Raw genomic sequence first — 19,866 nt, 5'->3', positions numbered from 1 at the left:
TAACGGTGCCCGGTGCTGGCAGGGGTTAGGAGCGCCCCACTCCAGGTTTCTCTTCCTACCACCCCGGTACACAAACTGCGTCCTGGGGCCGTATCCAGCGCCCCTAGGCCCTGGGAGTCTAGATTTCCCTTGGGGGGGGGAGCTGCTTTCTCCACCCGCGTTTGCAGGGCTGGAGCTTGGGACCCGCAGAGGGGGTTTGGGCCTTGGCCTAGGACCCGCGTGGGACCTCCGGGGTCCAAGCCATCCTTCCCGGTGTTCATTTTGGGGGACCTAGGCTGGCTTTGTCATCTGGGGAGTGGGGAAATATCCTGGCCACGCGTGACCTCCGTGCGGAGGAACTCCTGCCCCCGTCCCTCGGTACGGGCGCGTCCGCCATGACAGGAGGCAGCTCTAGAGAAGGCCGCGCCGTTGCCTTGGTAACGAGGGCGGGCCGATAGCGTCACTTCCTGGAGACGAGTGGGCGGGGCCAGCCCGTCGCCGTGCAGCGCCGCCCCCGCCTCGGAGGCCCGTCGCGGCCGCCCGTCCCTTGGCAGCCCCGAGCGCGGGGGGGGCCCGGCCGGGCCGCGGCGGAGCATGTCCGGGTACGGGGGGAACGGCTCTGTCTCGGCCGGGGAGTGGGGGGGAGGCGCCTGGGGGGGGGGGGGGGGAAACGGACGGGGACGGGACACGAGTCCTGTGGCGGAAGGGGGGGTCCCACAGCGGTCAGTGGCGGGGGGGGGGCCCGCAGCCGTCAGTGGGGCGGCACACGCGGGTCAGTGGGGGGGGCCCGCACCGGTCAGTGGCGGAGGGGAGGGGGGGTCCCACTGGTCGGTGTGTGTTTGGGGGGGGGGGGAGGCCCACACAGGTCAGTGTGTGTGGAGTGGGGAGCCCCGCTTGTGTCAGTGGGGTGGGAGGCCCACGCCGGTCAGTGGGGGGGGGGGGGGCACCCACCGGTCAGTGGAGGGGGTCCCACGCGGGTCAGTGTGGGGGGGGCCCACAGCAGTCGGTGGAGGGGCCCACACTGGTCAGCATGTGTGGGACCCCCCACACACCCATCAGTGTGTGTGGAGTGGGGGGTCCCACACCTGCCAGTGGTTGGGGAGGCCCATGCCGGTCAGTGGGGGTGGGGGGGTACCCACCGGTCAGTGTGGGGGGTCCCACTCAGGTCAATGAGCGGGTGCAGCGTGGGTCCCCCACTCTGGCTGCGGGGGGAGTGTTTGTGTCTGTTGGGGGGGGGGGGTCAGTGTGTGTGGATCCGGCCCCCGCACCAGGCGTGGGGTGAGTGGGTGTGGGGTCAGGGTGGGCGCGCGTGTGGATCCGGCCCCTGTGCTGGCTGCGGAGCGAGGGCAGCCGGGCCGGCAGGGCTGCCTGCCCACGGGGTCCTGCCCGCAGGCCTGCCTGTCCCCAGCCGGGGCCGGGGTTTGGCCCTGGCGCGAGCGTGACACATGGCACCTGCGCCGCCGGCAGCTGCCTGCCTCTGCCTGCGTGGACCCACGCCCTGACGTGCCCGTGCAGGTGTGCGGCCGCCGGACACCCTCGTCTGCTGTGGGTGCGTGTGGTCCTGCCGGCACGCAGGGTGCCAAACCCAAGGAGGGCCTGGGCTGCCATGTGCCGGGTGCCATGCCGGCCCTGGCACCGCTGCGGGTGGCCACTGGCCCGAGGGCGACCCGAATTCAGCCCCGGCCCCCGAAGTGCAGGGCCTGCAGCCGGGCCAGGACACGGGACATCCCTTCGCTCTGAATATTTCAGCATATTTCGGCACCGCGTGCCTTCCCCTCCCAGCTGGCCGGGAAGCCGCCCCCCTCCACCCTTTCCTCCCCTTTCCCAGCCCTTCTGAAGCAGATGGAGTGAATTCCTCGGGGTGTGGGCTGGTTTGACATTCCTCAGCTCAAGCCTGTGCCCAAACTTGCAGAAAATAGTTGCTTTTTTTTTTTTTTCTCCCCTTTCTCCCCCCTCCCCTTTTTCTTCAGGAGCTCGGTGTTCCCGCCACACACTTGTGTGGCCAGGCCTGTGCCGGCATCTGAGGGGGTTCCTGGAGGGGCTGTGTCCTTTGTACCACCAGCCGCACGGCTGTCGTAGAGCGTGTGTGTGTACGTGTGTATGCGCCCGCCGTCCTCGCCTCCTCAGCGTGGGCCTGCACGCGGGGGCTGCGGTGCGTGGTGTGGGGGTGTGTGGGCTGGGAAGTGTTGAAGGAGGCTCGGTTTGGGGGGGTGCGTGGGTTCAGTGCGAGTGCGGGGGCTGTAAGCGGCGGGCGTGTGTTCTGTGCGCGTGTTGGAGGAGGTTGCGGTGAGTGTGTTTGCCGGCGTGCGGGTGTGCCGGGGAGGTGCGTGTTTGTCCCCGGCCGTGGGTCGCGCGCGTCTGTGGGGGTGCCCGTTGCAGAGCCCTCACTGCTGCCTGACCTGCCCGCAGGCCACCGCTGCTGCCCGCAGACGGACGGATGGCAGCCGCCCCAGCCCCGACCAGCGTCCCGGCCCGCAGCGGACTGCCGGCGGCAGCCGTGCCGAGAGCTGGCTGAGGACGGGGCCTCTCCGGGCCGTCGTCGTTCCCAGCATCTGTCTGATTCGGATCCTCCCTCGCTCCGGGCACGGCTGCCTTTCGCCTCGCCATCGTCATGAACGGGCTGTCGATCAGCCAACTCTGCTGCCTCTTCTGCTGCCCTCCCTGCCCCAGCCGCATCGCCGCCAAACTGGCCTTCCTGCCCCCGGAGCCCACCTACGCCGTGGTCCCCGAGCTGGAGCCCGTGGGCAGCACCAGCACCGGCTCCCTGCGCGGCGGCGCTGCGGGGCGGTGGAAGCTGCACTTGAAGGACCGGGCGGATTTCCAGTACTCCCAGCGGGAGCTGGACAACATCGAGGTGTTTGTCACCAAAAGCAGCCGAGGGAACCGCGTCGGCTGCATGTATGTCCGCTGCGTGCCAGGTGCCAGGTGAGTCACCCGTGGACGTGCTGGCCCGATGCTGCTGCCGGCAGTTTGACACCGTCCTGCTCAATGTTGGGCTGGTGACGTGCTGGCAGGCATGGTGCCGTCCTGTCCCCTCCTCTCCTTCAGCTGGGTGCCACCTCCTTGCCCCGGCCTGACCCAGCACCTTGCTGAAGGAGGTGGCCCTGCCATGGGGGTTTGAGACGTCCCGCGGGACGGGTGAGCGCGGCTGCCGGGACCGGTCTGGCTTGTGGCTGCAGCTGGAAATGGGGTTAAACATGGAGCGGAGGCAAAGCTGGAGGCTATAGGGACATAAGGGATTCCCCTAGGCTGCCCGCAGATCCCCCCTGATGTCATGCCGGTGATGTAACGCTCCAGTTGTGAACTGAGCGTCTGTGCAAGGCTCTCGGTGAGCACTGGGGGTGCCTGCGCCGGCCGCTCGCCCTCTGTCCCCAGCCCTGCGGTGACCACGTGGATGGTCAGGAGCCTGTGCCAGCCAGGAGAGGCCTGCGGCAAACCAGGTCTGCGTGTTTAGTCTAATTCACGGGCGCATTTGATTCCTCAAGGAGAAGAGCGATAGGAGTGAAAGGCAGGAGGGGCTGAGGCACAACCTGCTGCTGGTCGCCCCCGTGGGTCTGTAAACTGGGAAGCTGGAGAGGGGCAGCCCAGGGTGCGGGACCGAGACCCCCTCCCGGCTGCCGGTGGTTAGGCACGAGGGGATGGTGCGGGGACGGGAGGGGACTCGGCAGCTGCTCCCCGAGCCAGTGGCACAGCCTGGGGGTTGGGGTGCGGAGAGAGGCCAGGTCCCAAAGCCTGCAGCACCCCAGCTGACCCCACACACCGGTATCCTCCCGGGAGCAACACGCCCTGCAAGGGACGGCATCCACAGAGACCTCTGCATGGGGGAACGCAGCCCGGATCTGCCCTCGGCTTGCCGAAGGCTTCGAAGCCAGCGGGTGGGCTTGGGGGGATGGCTCTCGCGGGTTTGGAAAGCTGCGTTACAGGAGGCCTCTGCACGCTGCCTGGTAGGGACGTCCGCTCTGTCCCTGCGTGCATCGTAGGTCCCCGAAGAGAGGAAACCATCGGCAGGATTGCGCTGTCTGCACATCCTCGTGTCCGTGCCCTGCCGCGGTGAGGCTTGGCGCTGGCCCTGATCCCAGCCGGCCTGCAGGAGTGACCGTTTTGCCCAGGCTGCAGGGCTGGGGGGGATTCGGCCCTCCCAAACCCCCTGGGGCACCAGGTCTGTCCTCCCTGCAGCTCGTCCTGCCACCGCCTTCCTGCCAGGGCTTTCTGGGGCGTCCAGGCTGGGACATGGAGGCTCAGACTGGCCACAGACTTCTCGGACCAACTGTGGGGGCTCGGCAAGCAGCAGGTCTTGCTCCCCCCCTCTGGCAGAAGAGAGCCAAGCTTCCATCAATGCGCTATTAGTGTTAATTTTTATGATTAACATTGTTTTTCCCCTTATGGTGGAAATTTCTTGTGCCTTGTCATTCCCACAATTCACTTCTCTCCCCGCGTCTGGTGTCTTGCCAGACTCAGGAGAGAAAAAAATCCGCTGTCAGAATTCTTACTTGAAATCCCCATTGGGCAAACAGCTCCAAATTCTGAGCTTTTTACCAAAAATAGACTCAAAAAATTGAACAGAATCGCTCTGCCTTCGGGCTGCCTGTTTCTGCTGGGAGCGAGCCCCTGGCCCCGGGCGGCGAGGAGGGTCTGGGCATCTCTGGGGTTGGACCGGGGGTGTCGCGAGGACTTTCCTTGGTGGCCAGAGTTGTGTGGGCCCTTTGCATCCTGGAGTTTGGTTTTCGGCCTCCGAAGCAGACATCCTGGCCGGTGCTGCCCAGGCGCATCCGTCCCCGAGCCGCTGGGCAGCGTGATGGCACTGCCGGCAGAGTCCCCGATTAACCTGCCATGTCCGTCTCTCCCCGGTGCTGCAGGTACACGGTGCTCTTTTCGCACGGCAACGCCGTGGACCTGGGGCAGATGAGCAGCTTCTACATCGGGCTGGGCACCCGCATCAACTGCAACATCTTCTCCTACGACTACTCAGGCTACGGCGTGAGCACGGGCAAGCCCTCGGAGAGGAACCTCTACTCCGACATCGATGCCGCGTGGCAGGCGCTGCGGACGCGGTGAGTGGGGCGCCAGGCAGGGGGAAGGGAGGACATCCAGGAAAACCCTGCAGGCGGGCAGTCTGGAAAACAGGAAATCTCCCGGAGAGGGAACCTGAGCCGCTTGTAACAGGAAGGTGTGGCTGGAAAGCAGCTGCTGGGGGAGCAGGCCGGGGGACCCAGAGGGGCAGGGATGCTGCGGGGGTATGACCTTGCTTGGGGGTGCTGGCACAAGCGGTGCTCCCCATCTTGCTGTTCCCAAGCTCTCCCCTGCCTGTGCTCAGCCCCGGTTCCCCAGCCGGGCTCGAGGTGCAGCCCCGTGACGGGCTCTGCCTCCTCTGCCCTGCCTGTGGCTGTGATCCGGGGTCCGTGAACCCCCCTGTAACCCTGCTCCTGGCAAGGGTGAGCCTTGACACCCCCCCAACTCATCTGGCAGCTCAGCCCCGGCTGCTGCCTGGTCCTGCTGGGGGTGCAGGGCAACTGCTTTGGGCACAGCACGAGGAGCTGGGGGAAGATGGGGGGACAGAGTCCCATTCCCACCCCACCCCAGGAAACCTTGCAGGGGGTTGCGGCCAGAGCAGGGGGACCCCCTGGGCTGTATCTCCTGGCGATGTGACTCTGGTGCTTGGGCGCTGACCTGCCCTCTCATCTCCCAGGTATGGGATCAGCCCGGAGAACATTATTTTATACGGACAAAGCATCGGCACGGTGCCCACAGTTGATCTGGCCTCCCGCTACGAGTGCGCTGCCATCGTGCTCCACTCCCCGCTCACCTCTGGCATGAGAGTCGCCTTCCCCGAGACCAAGAAGACCTACTGGTTCGATGCCTTCCCCAAGTGAGTGGCTTGAGGAGAAGGGACAGGGGTCAGCTGTGGAGGGGCAGTGCCCAGCCCAGCTCTGTCCTGAACACCAGCCCTGGCCACAAAGAGGGGTTATGGTGAAAACTATGGACCTGTGATAGAGTTAAACATGTCCATCGGCATCCTCTTGCCTTGCATGGGTCCCCTCTGGGGGACCGTAACCTCCCTGGGGTCACCGTGCTCCCTCCTGAGGGCCATGCCATGTCTGCACACCGTGTCCTCTGGTGGCATCACCTCCTGGCCATCCTGTCCCAGCATCTTTGCCTGTCAGCTTTGGGGCTGTCCCACTGGCCCCCGGTCAGGTATCACAAGCCCCAGGGGTCCCCAGGACCCGTCTCTCCCTCAAGGATAATTTCCTGGGCTGTTTTCCCCCCTCTGCAGAGGGCAGGGATGGTGGCACAGAAAGGCAGCGCTGAGGTGGGATGAGCTCTTGCTTCGCCTCTCCCTTGCAGTCGGACCCAAGGGACGGTCCACGAGCCGGAAGCCGTGGCTGGGAGCCACCAGCCCACGCTCTGCATCCCGATGGCCTTGGGCGGCCTTTGGGGCCGGGCTGAGAACAGCCATGCTTCCACTGCTCAACGCCCGGCACGGCTGATCCCGACGCGGGGAGGGCCTGGGCTCACGCTGTCCTGCAGCACTTCCCATCAGCCCTGCCCAGGTCCCACGGGGCTGTGGTCACCGCTGTCTGGTCCTTGTCTGTCACGCCAGGGAGATCTTGTCCCGGAGCTCATCCTTGGCAGAAGCTTCGTGTCCTCGTGCTCTGCTGCGATCAAAGAGCGTTTCGTAGTCCCTCTCCCCGAGGGGATGTGTTTTGGGGGCAGGAGGAATGGGGGGTGCCTTGATCCCCCTACTTACCCCCCTCTCTCATCTCTTCCCTACCCATCTTCTTGGCAGCATCGAGAAGATCTCCAAAATCACCTCTCCCGTCCTCATCATCCATGGCACGGAGGATGAAGTCATCGACTTCTCCCACGGTCTGGCGCTCTTTGAACGCTGCCCCAAGGCTGTGGAGCCGCTGTGGGTGGACGGGGCCGGGCACAACGACATTGAACTCTACAGCCAGTACCTCGAGCGCCTTCGGAAATTCATCTCCCAGGAGCTGGCCAGCCAACGCAACTAGCCGCAGGGCGGGGGGGATGGGCAGGGGGTTTCTGCCTGTTTGTCCACTTCTCCCAGTGCCCCTCCCCAGTCCCTGCTGCTGGAGGTGCAATGAGTTTGTACAGCCTCAGCTCCAGCCTCAGGAGAGAGCAGGAGGCCCTGGAGTGGGCGGTGCATTTCCTCTTGGACACGAGCACAGCTCTCCTCCCTCCCAGTGCCAGCCCCGGCACTGCCGGCACCGCCGGCTGGGCTGGCAAGAGACGGCAGCTCCCTCCTTCCCCCTTCCCCAGAAAGACGAGAGCCCACCCTCTTGATGGCGAATCCTCGGCTTCAGACATGTCCTCGTCCCCTCTCCTAGCAGCAAACATGAATTCCTCCTGGCCGCTCTGCTGCTCTGACTATAGCAATAAGGCGAGCTGGAGAGGGGCTGGGGGCCCGGCTGCCTCCCCGGCGTCGCTGTGAGGCCGAACAGAGGAGGTGGCAGCTCCTGCTCTTGACGGAGCTTTCCCGGGATCAGCGCCGGTGGTGGCGGGGTGCCTGGTGTTTGCAGAGCTGTGTCCCCAAGGGAAGTGTGGGGACGGTTGGAGGAGGTGCCCCCCTGCTCCACACCTCCTCCGGTCTGGCCCTGCTCTGCCTTCTCAGAGCACCCCTGTGTTCAGGTCACCCCTGGAACACCTCCTCCGTACCGCTCGCTCGCGGTGCGCTCGGGAAGCGGGGCGAGGAAACCAGGCACCCAATAAAGAGCAGAGGTTTAACGTTTTCCGCGTGTGCGCCCTTTTCCCGGGGCTGCCTCCCTGCGACCCAGCCAGGGGGACCAGCCCCAGCCCCCAGGGGGTCCGGCCCCTCGGCGTTCCCCGCTGGCCAATGCCTCGGCTGAATTGCGCTTGTCACCTTCCTCCAGGGACCGTTGGCCCCCCGGGACTGGGCTGCGAAGGTCTGTCTCTTCGAATCGGGCCGTAGGGACAACAGGGGCCCGTTCCCCTACCAGCGCCTGTCCCATTTCCTTAGGAGATCCCATGGGATCAGCCTCCACGGGGGGGGGGGGCTCAGGTGCACTGCAGGGAAGGGGGACGTCCCCAGGGCCTCCCAGTGTCATCGCGAGGGCCGCAGCGTGGCCCTGGGGGGAGCAAATCCTATTTTTGACCTGCTGTGGTCCCAGCTGCGCTCCTGGCTGCAGGGAGAGCTCTGCGATGCCTGGCGCATGCAGGCCACGGAGGCTGGCGTGTGGGGCACCCCGCCGTGCCCTCCTGCCGGCAGACGGGGTGTTTTGCGCCCCCAGAAAGGCAAACCGGTCAGGTTTGTTCTTTTTGGGTCAGCACCTGCTCCACCCCGGGAAGAGCTGTTCAAAGTGTCCGTGTGTTTTCCTGCCCTGACCCAATCAGCAAAGCCCCGTTCTGCCCCTTCCCCTGCCCACGGGGACCCTCGTGGGGCTCCCAGGCACTGGTTCCCCGCTCCGCGTCCCTGTCACCCTTGTGTCCCCTCCTCCCCAGTGGGAGGCCGTGGGGCCCGGCGGGCTCATGTGAGGAGCGATAATCTCCTTAGGCGGCTCTTGGAGGGGCTCAGGGGTCTCGTGGTGGGGCCTTGCTGCGGCCCCGCGCTCAGAACACTCAAATGCACCTATTGTTTGGGGCCGGGAGCTGGGGAGGGCCGAGGTGGGGGCGCGGGACCCCCTGTTCGCACATCCCTCGCCTCTCCCGGGACCAAGACAGGGTCCTCCAGCGGAGAAGAGGGGACCCTCTCTCCCTTGGCTCTGCAGGAGCTAGAAGAGGATTTGGGTGTTTGGGCTCTGAGCGGTCTCCCCCTCTTTTCTGGGGGAGTTTGGGGTCCAGGAGCCGGGATGTCTGGGTTCTCCCTGAGCATTCCCCCAGCCCTCCCCTCCTTTCCCTAGCTCGCTGCACGCAGCTGCCGGGTGGTTTTAGAGTCTTTAGCTCACACGTGTGCTGGAAGCCAAAGCCACCGCGGTCGCCCAGCCCGGCCCCCCTCTGGCCCAGCCCCGATTAGTGGGGCTGGAGCAGCCCCCGGCGCCCTAATCCCGACATAGAGACGTTTTGTTTGCACCAAGGGTATTTTTATCCTCTTACTGCTGCTTGTTTCCTGTTGAGCTGCGGATGCTTTAGAGCGGCTCTGCATCGCCAGCAAGACATCTCAGGGCCAGTAGTTGGGTTTGGGGGGGATATTGGGGTGACTTAGTATTTACTGTGTCTCTATTTAAAAAAAAAAAAAAAAGGCAAAAGGAGATAAAAGTTCAGCCTGATCTTTAAAATTTAGACCCAGCTCAGATATATGGGATCCTGGCGAGGCAGATATCACCAGCTGCTGCCCCGTGATGGGGACCTGTGGGGGTGACCCTTCGTCACTGGGGATCGGGGGGCTTTTTGGGTCTGGATGTTTTGCTGCTCCCAGCCTGAGAGCGCTCAGGCTCCATCTCACCCGGGCACGAGCAGCTGGAGTGACACTGGAGGGAGAAGCGCTAACCCACACGTGAGCTGCAGGGTCCCCAAAAGGCATGAGCCAGACCTGTCCCGGGGGTCCTGGGCACAGCATCCCCCACTGGTGGGGCCACGCTGGGCTGTGAGCCACCGGGATGGCACTGCTGTCCCCACCGCTGGTGCCACGGTTTGGGAGCACCAGGAGGGGACGGGGAAGGGAAGAGGCCACGTTGGGGCTGGACCTGGCCAGGGTTTGGTGCCCGGAGGGGGACTCGGCTGAAGCCGCGGTCTCAGGAGGGTGTGGAGGAGGGGAAAGGCAAGGTCCGGCCTCCGAGTGTCCCCAAAGTCCCTCCCGCAGCCACAGCAGAGAGGGGACAGGGCAGGCATTCCCCCAGGTTGTTTTGAAGTCCCCAGGCAGAAGAGCTGGGGCCCAGGCGGCTCCTGTTCCCACCACTGCAGAGTCGCAGGCACGTGGCTGGGCTGGGGGGTGCCCGCGTGTGCCCCCGTGTGCCCGCGTGTAACGGCCATGAAAGGGGACGACGTACGGATCGTCTCGGGGATCCCGCGGGGGAAAGGACGGGATTCCCACTGGGATGAGCCCTCGGCAGAGGCGCGATGCCGGTGCAGATGGGGCTGCGGCCGAGGCCAGGTGTGGGGGACATGGGGCTCACCAGGTGACTGGCCAAGAGGGGTTTAAGTCTCTTTTGGGGCATAAATGAGGCTTTTGATGGCCGGGGCCTGCGCGCCACAGTCATGAGACCCTGTTCACAGGCCGAGCTCAGTCATGGGATCCAGGAAACTGAATTAAAGCGTCTTAAGGAGCTTTTTTCTGAGCTCTGCTCTGGTTTTTCACGTGCTTGTCATATGAACAAAGACGGTATAAAAGGGCACAGGGGAAGGATCCCACCCGTGGTCAGGCTGGGGAGAGGGGAGGGCACCGGAGGAGGGATGCCAGGGTGAGGGGCTCTGCACGGCGCTGGCTAAGATGGAGGGAAGGGGACAGGAAAGGACAAGGAGAGGACAGGATGCGCTGGCAGCAGCCCCGGCTCTGCCCCGCCAGGTGAGTGGGGCAGCGACGTGGGGCCGGCGGGGGACAGCTGAGGACAAGGCCGGCGGCAGGGCTGGGGGAGCAGAGCCCGTCTGCCCCCGCTCCTCCGGCAGCACAGGCGCTGTGAGCATCCCAGCGTGCCCGCGGCTGCGCCCAGACCCTCTCTGGTGAGGGATGGCAAGCGTGGCATCGCGTCACGGGGAGGAGGGAGCGTGGGATGCAGGGGGGCACCCGCCACCCTGCGCTGCCGGCGGGGGACGACGACAGGGGGGTGGCGGGTGCCCAGTGGTTCCCGGGGTCCCCCTGCGCCGGGCTGGGTCCTGGGAAGGGTGCCGGGGCCTGGCTTCTGTGGGTGGGCAACCGTGGGGTGGACCCACCCAGCTCTGTGCCACACATACACATGTGCACACACCCACACACATGTACGTACACACACGTGTGCACGCAGAGGTGTGTGCCTGCAGACACACGCACACGCATTCACACTTGCACACAGACAGCCAAGCACACAGCGATGTGCACACGCACACTCCTGCGCAGGCTTGCACGCGCATTCACACCCACACGCATGCACGCGCGCACACACACATGGATGTGCACCCCCACGCTGCCCTTGTGGTGTTGCACTCCCCACCCCCTCCAATTTGCACGTGCAAACCCCCACATTCACCCACAATCCCCCTGCAAAAGCCAGCGCTCCCCGAGTGCGCGGCCCCGCTCACACCCTGCACACCCGCCATGTCCCAAACTGTCCCCAGCGGGGATAAGCAGCGCCGGGGCTGGCAGGTCGCCCCGGGGAGATCCATGGGCTGGTTTTCACCTTCCTGCAGATGTGGCGCAGGCTGGGGACCCCCCCAGCTCCCCCGGGGTTCCTGCCCCCTTCCCTCCCCTCCCGGCTCACGTCTCTCCTCCGTCTGCAGGAGCGCTCGGTGGGAGGAGTGCGGGGCCGCGGCCCCCTGCCCCCTGTGAGCTTCCCTTTGTCATCCTATGCCTGGACGATGCCTGGAGGCTGGGACGGTGAAGGGAGGCCCACGGGCTGCCACAGCCCTGCGGCCATGACGCCTGGACAGCACATGCGGCACCGCACGCCTGGGGAAGCTGGGAGCACCTTTGGGGAGCTGGAGCATCCCCTCAGGGTGCCAGGAGCACCCGGGGGGCCTGGGAGCACCCTTGGGGAGCTGGAGCATCCTCCCCGGGCTGGCTGATACCTGGCGGGTTGGGGCTGGGCAGCATGGGATGCAGCGGCCGGGCCATTGCCCCAGGATGTGGATGGGATTATGGGGTGTCACGGAGCACCCCTGGCCATGGGGGGGAGATGGGGGGTCAAGCGGGATGTGTGGGGGTACCAGGATGGGGTACCAGGAGTTCTGGGATGGGTATCGCCCTGCACACCAACCCTTCCCTGCGAAGAGCCGACCCCGCATGAAGATGTTTTAGCAGCTCAGGGGAAGCCCCTGTTCTCCCAACACCCGGTTTCTTTCTCCAACCTCACAAACCGCCCGGCTGGTGCCTTGTGCCGGGACAACGGGAAAGTTCCTACATGGATGCAGAGAAAATCTGTAAAACCTCACCATGAGGAGAGGAAATTTGCCCCAGGAGGTGCTTTTTTACAGTGATGCAAAATAAGAAGCATGGAGCAGAGGTCTGCAAGGTGGGAGGCTCCGGCCAGATGAGCATTTCTGGCTGGTTTCCTTTTTTTTTCTGACTCTTTTCCCCCAGAAAACTGCTCATTTCCTCCCAGAAACTCCCCCAGATCCAGTTCCCGCAGGAGAGAGGCAAAAACGTGGAGGGACATGCGCCGGCACAGCCCTCGCTCCCAAGGGCATCCTAAAGCCTTCCCATGTGGGAAGCGGAAGCGTAGCCAAGATCAGCCTGAATCGATTTCAGGGAGTTTTTCCATGTGGGGTCCTCCAAGTCTGGACAGAAATGAATGGTTTATTTTATATTATTTTATTTTGCCAGCTTGTGAGTTAAGTAAGAATGGGGCAAGAATTATATGGAAGGGAAATGTTATTCAGTGTGTGTCTATGCATGTGGTATTTCTACAGAGTCCTCTCTATTACAGCTGAAGTTATATAAAATAGATTTATCTACATCATAAAAATAAAAATGCTTTTTTTTTGGGGGGGGGGGAAGAATAGCTTGCCTTGCTAGCACTCGTGGGAGGCAGGGAGCTGACTGGCAGGAGCGTGAGTGGGGATGCTCGGTGTGAGCCCTCCCTGGGTACCTTGTAAAGCACCGTCGGTGGCACGTTTCTGCCAGAGGAAAGGCTGCTGCTCTCCGGGTGTTTCCTGCTTTTAAAAAGCTTTTTATTGCCGGTTTCCCAGGGCCGGCAGGTGCTAACCCCAAAACCTCGGCAGTGCTGGGGCATCGGTCTGCTGCTCGCCATCCCCTGCGCGCTGGCCAGGCGCGGTGGTGGGTTCCCCTCCTCATCCTCAGCTCCTGGACCTGCTCTGCTGGGACGCCGTGGGGGAGCGATGGGTAGGGAGGAGGCAGGATCATCGCCTTGTTGTGGTGCCGTATTTGAAAATAAAGTGTGGGGTTTTTTTTTTAAGACTACTATGAAACATGACTTTTGTAATCTCTCCCTTGGCCTTCCTTGGGGCCAAGGACGACTCCTCCTTGTGCACCTTTCTCCACACCATCTAGCTGGCTCCCTGCACTGCCCCATCGCTCCTTTCACAAGCAATGAGGCGTTCCTGGATCAGCCCTTCTCTCTGGGCTGGGGCTTCTGGCTCCACCTAATGGGGTTTCTCCTCGAAGGGCTTGGTCACTCGCTGCTGTCCCAAAACAGCCTCATCTGCTGAAGGTGGAGAGTCCCTCCTCTGACAACTCAAGGCAGGGTCAGCGCTGGGCGATTCCCAGGAGCTGCGGGTGCCCCTCTGTGCTCGAACCCCCCAGGGTCGGCTCCCAGTCCCCGCTCCGGTGCCGACTCAGCGCAGACAAATGGCTGTTACCACATGCCTCAGTTTCCCCAACAGTAAATACAAGTGTGACAATTGCCTGGGCAATGGAGGGAGGGCCGGCTCTTCATGGCGGGGAGCAGCGCAGGATGAGTTTGCTCGACTGCATGGCCTCAGGCGAGTTATTTCTGCCTCTGGTCCCTCTACCAAAACCTGGCTGGTGTTCTGCTGCTTTCCAGAAGGCCGAGGCCGTGCTGGGGGCCAGCGGGCCATGCTGGGGACGGTGGGCCGCAGTGCAAGGAGCCGGGGCCGTCCCTCTGGCCGCAGCAGGAGGGATGTGGTGGTGTCGGGGTGCAGCAGAGCAGCCCGTGGTGCTGTGAGGCAGCAGGATGTGGCGGCCGTAGGGCCAGGGCCTGCACCCTCCTTCCCCAGCACCTCCCGCTCGCTCTGCGGCCATTTTGGGGGGAGCGGGCCCAGCGGTGTGCCCAAAGCCAGCGGAAATTGGAGATATTCTCGTCAGCATCTCCTACAAACTGGTCACACGCCAGTTGTGGCTCCAGCAGAGTGACGGGGGTCTGACCTCCAGGCCCGGGGTCCGACACCCTGCGGCCGCGGCGGCCCCTTCCTGAGGGAGAGACCCGCGCCGGGCTCCTCCCACGGGCACGCCGGTGCCCCCAGGCCTGCAGCCGCCGGGCAGAAGCCAGTCAGACCCTGGCACCCCAAAAGGAGCAGGGGAGCAGAGCCGGCGGCCGGGGCTGCCTCCGGCCGCCATTTCCCTCACGCTCCCGCTGTCTCCCCTCCGCACTCTCCCTTAGCCCCGCCCCCGGCCCTGGCTCCGCCCCGCGCTCCGCTCAGGCGCGCCGCGGGCAGCCCTGTGCGGGCAGCGGCGTCGCGGGGGCCTCGCCGCCGGGTCTGGCGGTTCCAAGATGGCGGCGGGGCCGGCGCCGGCGGTGTGAGGCGGGAGCGTGTCGCCGCCGCCCGCTTCTCCTCCCCCCCGCCCCGCGCCCCGGCCCCGCTCCCCGCCCCGCAGCCGGCGGGATGCTGAGATCCACCGGCTACTTCCGCGGCATCGACTGCCCCTTCCTCAGCGCCGGGGGACCGGGGCCGGGCGGGGGGCCGCCCTGCCGCCGGCCCTACTGCCACTTCCGGCACCCCCCGGTGGCGGCGGCGGCGGCGGCGCGGTGCGGAGCCTCCGGCGGCCTCGGCGCGGGGGTCGCGCTCGGCCACGGCGCAGGTACGGCCCCGGCCCGGCCCGGCGGGTCGCGGTACCTCCTTCCCCTTCCCCCGTCTCTCCCCTGCCGGGGTGTGGCTGGTCCCGGCCCTGCGCCGCCTTCGCCCCCGGCCCTGCGCCGCCTCCGCCCCCGGCGCTGCCCCCCAGCAGCAGCATGTCCTCCCCCGGGCACGGACGGGCCCGTGCCCCTCGTCCTTCTCCTCCTCACGCCTGCCCACCCTTCAGGGCCTGAATCTAACTCTCCTCTAAATCCCACCCGCGCCCGGGGCTCTGGTATTTCCCCCCCCCAAGTCCTTCTCGAGTGGGATGTCCCCACGGGGGTCTGTCAGCATCGTGCAGGCGGGGCAGGTGAATCCCCCTCGCCCCCGAGCTCTTGTATCTGTGCTCAGGCCCTGCCCGGGCTCTGGGCCTCTTGTTGCCTCTGAAGGAGGGTCTGAAGGCCTTTTCCGTCCCACCGGCTGAGAGAGATGGGTGTCTCCTCGTCGTCGTCGGTCTGATCTCACAGTTGCCGTCTGGCGCAGAGGTGGTGGAGAGCAGCTTTCCAAAATGTCCCATTGCCTGAGGACAGCCTGTCTCATCACCGGGATGGAGGCTGCAGAAGGGCAGCTCTGTTCTCATCCCTTTCTTTGTCCCTCCAGGCACCCCAGCTCACATGGCAGTGGGGTGTCAGGGCAGGCTTTCAAACCTCTGCTAAGGGTTGCTGTGCCGTCACAGCCCTTCAGAAGGTGTGTGGGGTTTGGGAGCTGGAGGTGATGTGTTCCCTGGTCCAGTGCCGCCAGGCAGGTCCTGCTGGTGGGGTGTTATGGGGGTGCAGTGATGAGCTGGGCCCCCTCCTAGTGAGGGACTTGAGTAAGGCGTGGAGTGCTGCCAGGTTTCTCAAATGAAGCTTGGCTACAAAAAAGATAGTGAGCTATTGTTCTGCATTCTTCCAGCAACTCATGTCATTTTACGTACACGCATTATTTCCTGATCTGCTTTGGAGAGGAAAAGCCTTCGTTTTTCTCCCTAGTAGAATGCTTGCTTTCTCTTTGTTAAAGCTTTTTTGTTATTTCAGTTGCTAGTGTGCAAGCTACACGCTTGCTAGTAATGTATGGTCTCTAGCAACCTGAAGCAGAAGTTGTCAAAATTAAGCATAACTTGCCATATTTTTTCTGTGCTTGCTTAACTTTGGGTTATTCGCAAGTTTGGAAGATGATTAATTTTTTGCGTCTCCTGGTTACCAGGTCAACTTACCACAACTGTGGTTTAGTTAAAAAAAACAAAACCCAAAACATACTCAGGGCTGTCCCAGGCAGACAGATACCATATTAGGAGGACAAAAATTTTTGCCTCTTTCAGTGTTCTTTTGAATTGGAAAAACCCTTCGAACCCTTTAGGATGATCTCTAGATGCTTGATATTATAATTATCTTTCGGTGTACTATTCCTATTTGTCTTTAAATATCTGTAGAGCGTTGGTTTTGGAACTAGATTTGCTCATTTTGTTCTGCCACCTGAAACAGATGCTGCTGTGCTAAATAAATGCTGGTGCTGGTTTTGATTTTCGAAATGGGGAAGTGAAGGTTGGCCTTTAGTAAAACCTCCTGGTGCACCTGGAAAGTGTGTGCAGCTTCTAATACTGTCTGAAAAGCGTTAATTTAAGAGCTGAGTGTGAATGACAAAAAAGAAATGATCCCAGTGCTAATCTTTTTAGGCCTGGCTTGGACGTGTTAGTGACCCAGGAGAGAAAGCTTGTGTTTTGGGGAGTGAGAGCAGTTTACTTACTGTGTTATGGCTCTTAGAGAAACTCTGGCTTTTGTAAAGCAAAAGCTATAAGCATGGGGTCTAGTTTTCCGAGGTGAAGTGTCTGCCACTTGCGAAAGAAGCAGGATCCCCGAGGCTTAACTTCCAGCCCGCTGCCTCCCACACCCCCCAGCCGGCTCAGCATGTGCTCCTGCCCTCTTTCCCAAACTCTTGGCATCTAATGCATGGCACAGCTGTCATAACCAAGGATCTGTAACTTCCACCTCAGCTTAGTGTTGGACTTCAGCCATTTTTTTTCAGTTGCAAAATGGAAAATGAGTGATGAACCTGCTGCAAAACACTGGTTCCTCTTTTAGGAGGATTTCGGTGGAGTTGTGTAAGGTGCCTGATTTCTATAGGATCAGAAGATGCTTTTGCAGTTGTTTTTTAAGTAGTTCTATGGCTTAGCTTCATCTGAAGGGTTCAGGTTGAAGTGCTCCTGTCTTTTCCTCTGTCTGTCTGAAGCTCATCTAGCCTGGAAGGATGTATTTAAGATTTACACTAGAGGGTGTAGTAGTTTAGCTAGCAACCAGGCAACCATCTTCTTGGAAGCGTGTTCTCGATCCAACATAAGTTGTTCCCTGTCAGTGAAACTGCCTGTCTTGTTTTAAAGTAGCCTTATAACAGCGCACTTGGGCATATTTGACCTATTTAATCATGTCACTTGATAAATAAGCTTTAAAAGCATGATTTTTTTTTTGTGAAAGCAGGTGGGTACCTACACCAAGAGCTACGATGTAGATCTAAGTTTTCTGGGATAGTGCCCAGAAAAAAGGACAACATCTAAAGAATCAGCCTGCTAAACATACTGATTCAAGGCTGATGTTGACTTTGATGTTTTTGGATCACCATAGGACTGGCAGTAACCCCAAAACTCTTAGTAGATCTTCTGTAGTCTTGAAAATAGCTTTTGAAAACTGAGCAGTGGAGCTGGCCTTGCCAGGTCGTGGTGGGAGGAGGCTGCGGACACGTGCCAGACGGAGCAGCGAGGAGGTGAAAAGAGGAATTAGTGGGACGTAGCGCTGTTCCCCTTTTCTTTGCGCCCCCTCACTGTTCCAGACTTCCCGAGAAGCTAGTGTTCAGATGCTCGTAGTAGATGATCTTTATTTTTCATAGAGTTCTCTTGTGGTCCCAACCATGGGGAGACAGTGGTGGAGAGGCCTCCATGCCTGTTAGGGGATCAGCAGCAGCAGGAGGCTGGAGTTTTCCTCTGTCTGCTGCTGTTTCCATGTGTCAGGCGTTCCCTTCTCTGCCCCTCTGAAAGCAGCTCAGTAAATACAAAGTTGTTGGGTGAGGAGGGAACCGGCGTGATGTGTCCGGTCCATAGGGCACGTTTGAACCGAGTTCTGAAATGTTTGATACTTCATGTGGGAAATCTGTTCCAGTGTCTTTACTGTAAGTATTTGCCTGCATGGTAAGAGTGTGGCTACCTGGGGGCTTGTGGAAATTCGGTGCTGGCTGAAAGCTGAGGAGGTGCTGGGGCAGTAGCATGCACCAATGTGGCATTTCCACGGTGCTGTCGGTGGGCTGAGAAATGTGAGCCTGTGCAGGACTGGGAATCTGGAGATTGCAAATTCTGATCCTGACTTGGCTGAAGTGTTTTTTCCATCTACAAAATGACTAAAACCCACCTGCTTCAGAGCAGGATGAAAAGATTATTGAATGTGTGTGAAGTGCTTTGAAAGCGTGCTGTGTAAGGAGGAGGGAAGAACTGCCTTCAGTCCTAAAAGCGTCTCTTCAAGAGCTTTAGAGGAGAAAAATAGGTCTCTCTTTAAAGTCTAGGTCCTGAGTATGCTCACAGACATAAAAGAAGCATAATACATCTCTTCATAAATATCTTAAGGAAACCAGCGCTTTGGTTTGCTGGTTTTGGTAGTAGCTGTCAGGAGGTGCTTAAGAGGTGGATGTTTTTTGAACGCAGAGCAGAAAGCTGCGTCCAGGTCTGGAGGTCTGAGTTCCTCTTTGTCTGCTCTGATCCAGGTGTTAGCCTGAGATGGGAAGAGCCAGGCTTTCAGCACCCTGCCGTGAAATAACTTTATTCTAGAGCGGTGCGCACTGACAGTTGCTCGGCAGTTTTCTGGTGTCGTCCAAAGCTTGTGGGGTGGTTTTCTTGCTGTGTGGATTTTCTATTTGGACAGGCAAGGCTTTTAAGATTAGATCTAGATCGCATCTTTGAAAGGTGACTGGATGGGTTCGTGCGGTACCGTCCAGTGACGGAGTTTTTCACCTCTGTGTGATTTACGCTACCCAACCCACAAGTAAGCCACTGCAATGCTGTTTGGCCAGGTCAGGTGCGGGGAAACCCTTGGGCTTATCTCCCCAGCTTTGACTCTGTTGATCCTGTCACTGATGCGGGAGGCCACTTCATCTCTCCCTTCTTCAAAGTCTTCAGCTAAAAACCAACCACGTAGGATGGCTGTGACTTGTATGTAAAACACTGTGCAAAATGATACTTGGTGAAATCTAAAGTTGCTCTTTAAATGTTAAAACCCAGTTTTAATCATCCTCAGCCCACACGTCACCATAGGATCGAGGCCGTTGTCTTCTTCCCGGGTCAGGTTGCTCGTACAACACGTTGCTGAGGGGCTGTGCATGAAACTTAGCCGTGTTTGGTGGGAGCAGCTTCTCTGCGCTGTCTGGGATTGCCTTTGTAGTACTTACGTTGCAGTGCAAGTTCGTGCCATGTGTAGAAGGGATGAAAAAACATCTTTAACAGATGTGTTTTCCTTCCCGCAGTTGATGTTGTGCAAGATTCAGCTGTTGTAGGAAAGAGCTTTTATTACTGCATTTGCTACAGGGAAATTGAGTAGAAATAGAAACTTATGCACTGCTGTCAGTATTTCTTCACTGAGAGAGGAAATCGGGTGGTTCAGTGTTGGGTGCTCTAGTCCATGAACTGCACGTAGAGGGCATTGCTAAGACGACTTTTTTTCCACCACATTTGTGTTTAGGACAGTAATTACCAAAATGTCACTGGTGAATGTTTTTTTTTTAACTGAGTTTTGAAATGAAGAATAGACAACTCACTTGACAGTGAGGTTGGGAACATGTCTTTTCATGTAAATCAATGTCATGGCTTTCCAGCCGTTAGGGATTTCTTGTCATTTAACTAAATTGTCAGTTATGGCAGGTTTCCTGTGGGTGGGCAGGTGCAGCTGCTTTATGTGTTGGGATTTCAGTGTGGGCTGGCAGGGCGCTTCCGATTTTTGCTCTTTCCGCAAATGGTAGCGTGGCTGCGGGGGGACTCAACCCTGGGCTTGCACGTGGCTCTTCCTCGCTCTGGTTACAGACGTGTGTGGAAAGCAGGAGAGGGGAGCAAATCTTCTCTGTCACCCCGGAAGGATTTTGAAGGCTGAAGGTGCAGCGACCTGCGTGGGTCCTGGAGGCAGTAGCCTTGTGCTGGTGTTTGCGAGCTCCCGAGGCTCCTCTCTGCTTGCTACAGGAGCCCTTTGTCTGCTCTTAATGCATTTCTCTTGCCAGTGTAGAATATCTTACCTGACATTTAAG

The 19,866-nt window shown here is 60.6% G+C and overlaps 2 protein-coding genes across 8 annotated transcripts in view; both read left to right on the top strand.

Moving 5' to 3' along the window:
* Positions 1-446: 446 nt before the first annotated feature.
* ABHD17A (abhydrolase domain containing 17A, depalmitoylase) lies at positions 447-7,727 on the top strand. Its single transcript, XM_054805765.1, has 5 exons — positions 447-581; positions 2,389-2,904; positions 4,836-5,030; positions 5,666-5,845; positions 6,764-7,727. Exons 2-5 carry the CDS (start codon positions 2,591-2,593, stop codon positions 6,987-6,989), a joined length of 915 nt encoding a protein of 304 aa, XP_054661740.1. The 5' UTR covers positions 447-581; positions 2,389-2,590; the 3' UTR covers positions 6,990-7,727.
* Positions 7,728-14,255: 6,528 nt separating this feature from the next.
* The window catches only part of REXO1 (RNA exonuclease 1 homolog), a 41,120-nt gene continuing 35,509 nt past the window's right edge, over positions 14,256-19,866 (top strand). For 6 of the 7 annotated variants that reach the window (XM_054805295.1, XM_054805291.1, XM_054805292.1 and 3 more), the window contains exon 1: positions 14,256-14,581. In XM_054805295.1, coding sequence (XP_054661270.1) covers positions 14,386-14,581 — 196 coding nt within the window. In that variant the 5' untranslated portion in view covers positions 14,256-14,385. Of the gene's footprint in view, positions 14,582-17,619; positions 17,755-19,866 lie in introns of those variants that run through there. The other variant, XM_054805293.1, reaches the window with a different exon arrangement.

This window comes from Grus americana, chromosome 28 (genome assembly GCF_028858705.1).
Source record: "Grus americana isolate bGruAme1 chromosome 28, bGruAme1.mat, whole genome shotgun sequence".
Lineage (NCBI taxonomy): Eukaryota > Metazoa > Chordata > Aves > Gruiformes > Gruidae > Grus > Grus americana.
Note: the sequence above shows the minus strand (reverse complement) of the source record. Positions and strands in the feature narration are given on the sequence as shown.

Coding starts and splice junctions, on each gene's coding strand:
- ABHD17A (XM_054805765.1), top strand. CDS start 2,591: ATGAACGGGCTGTCGATCAGCCAACTCTGCTGCCTCTTCTGCTGCCCT. Junction 5,031..5,665: donor TGGCAGGCGCTGCGGACGCG/GTGAGTGGGGCG, acceptor CTCATCTCCCAG/GTATGGGATCAGCCCGGAGA. Junction 5,846..6,763: donor TGGTTCGATGCCTTCCCCAA/GTGAGTGGCTTG, acceptor TCTTCTTGGCAG/CATCGAGAAGATCTCCAAAA.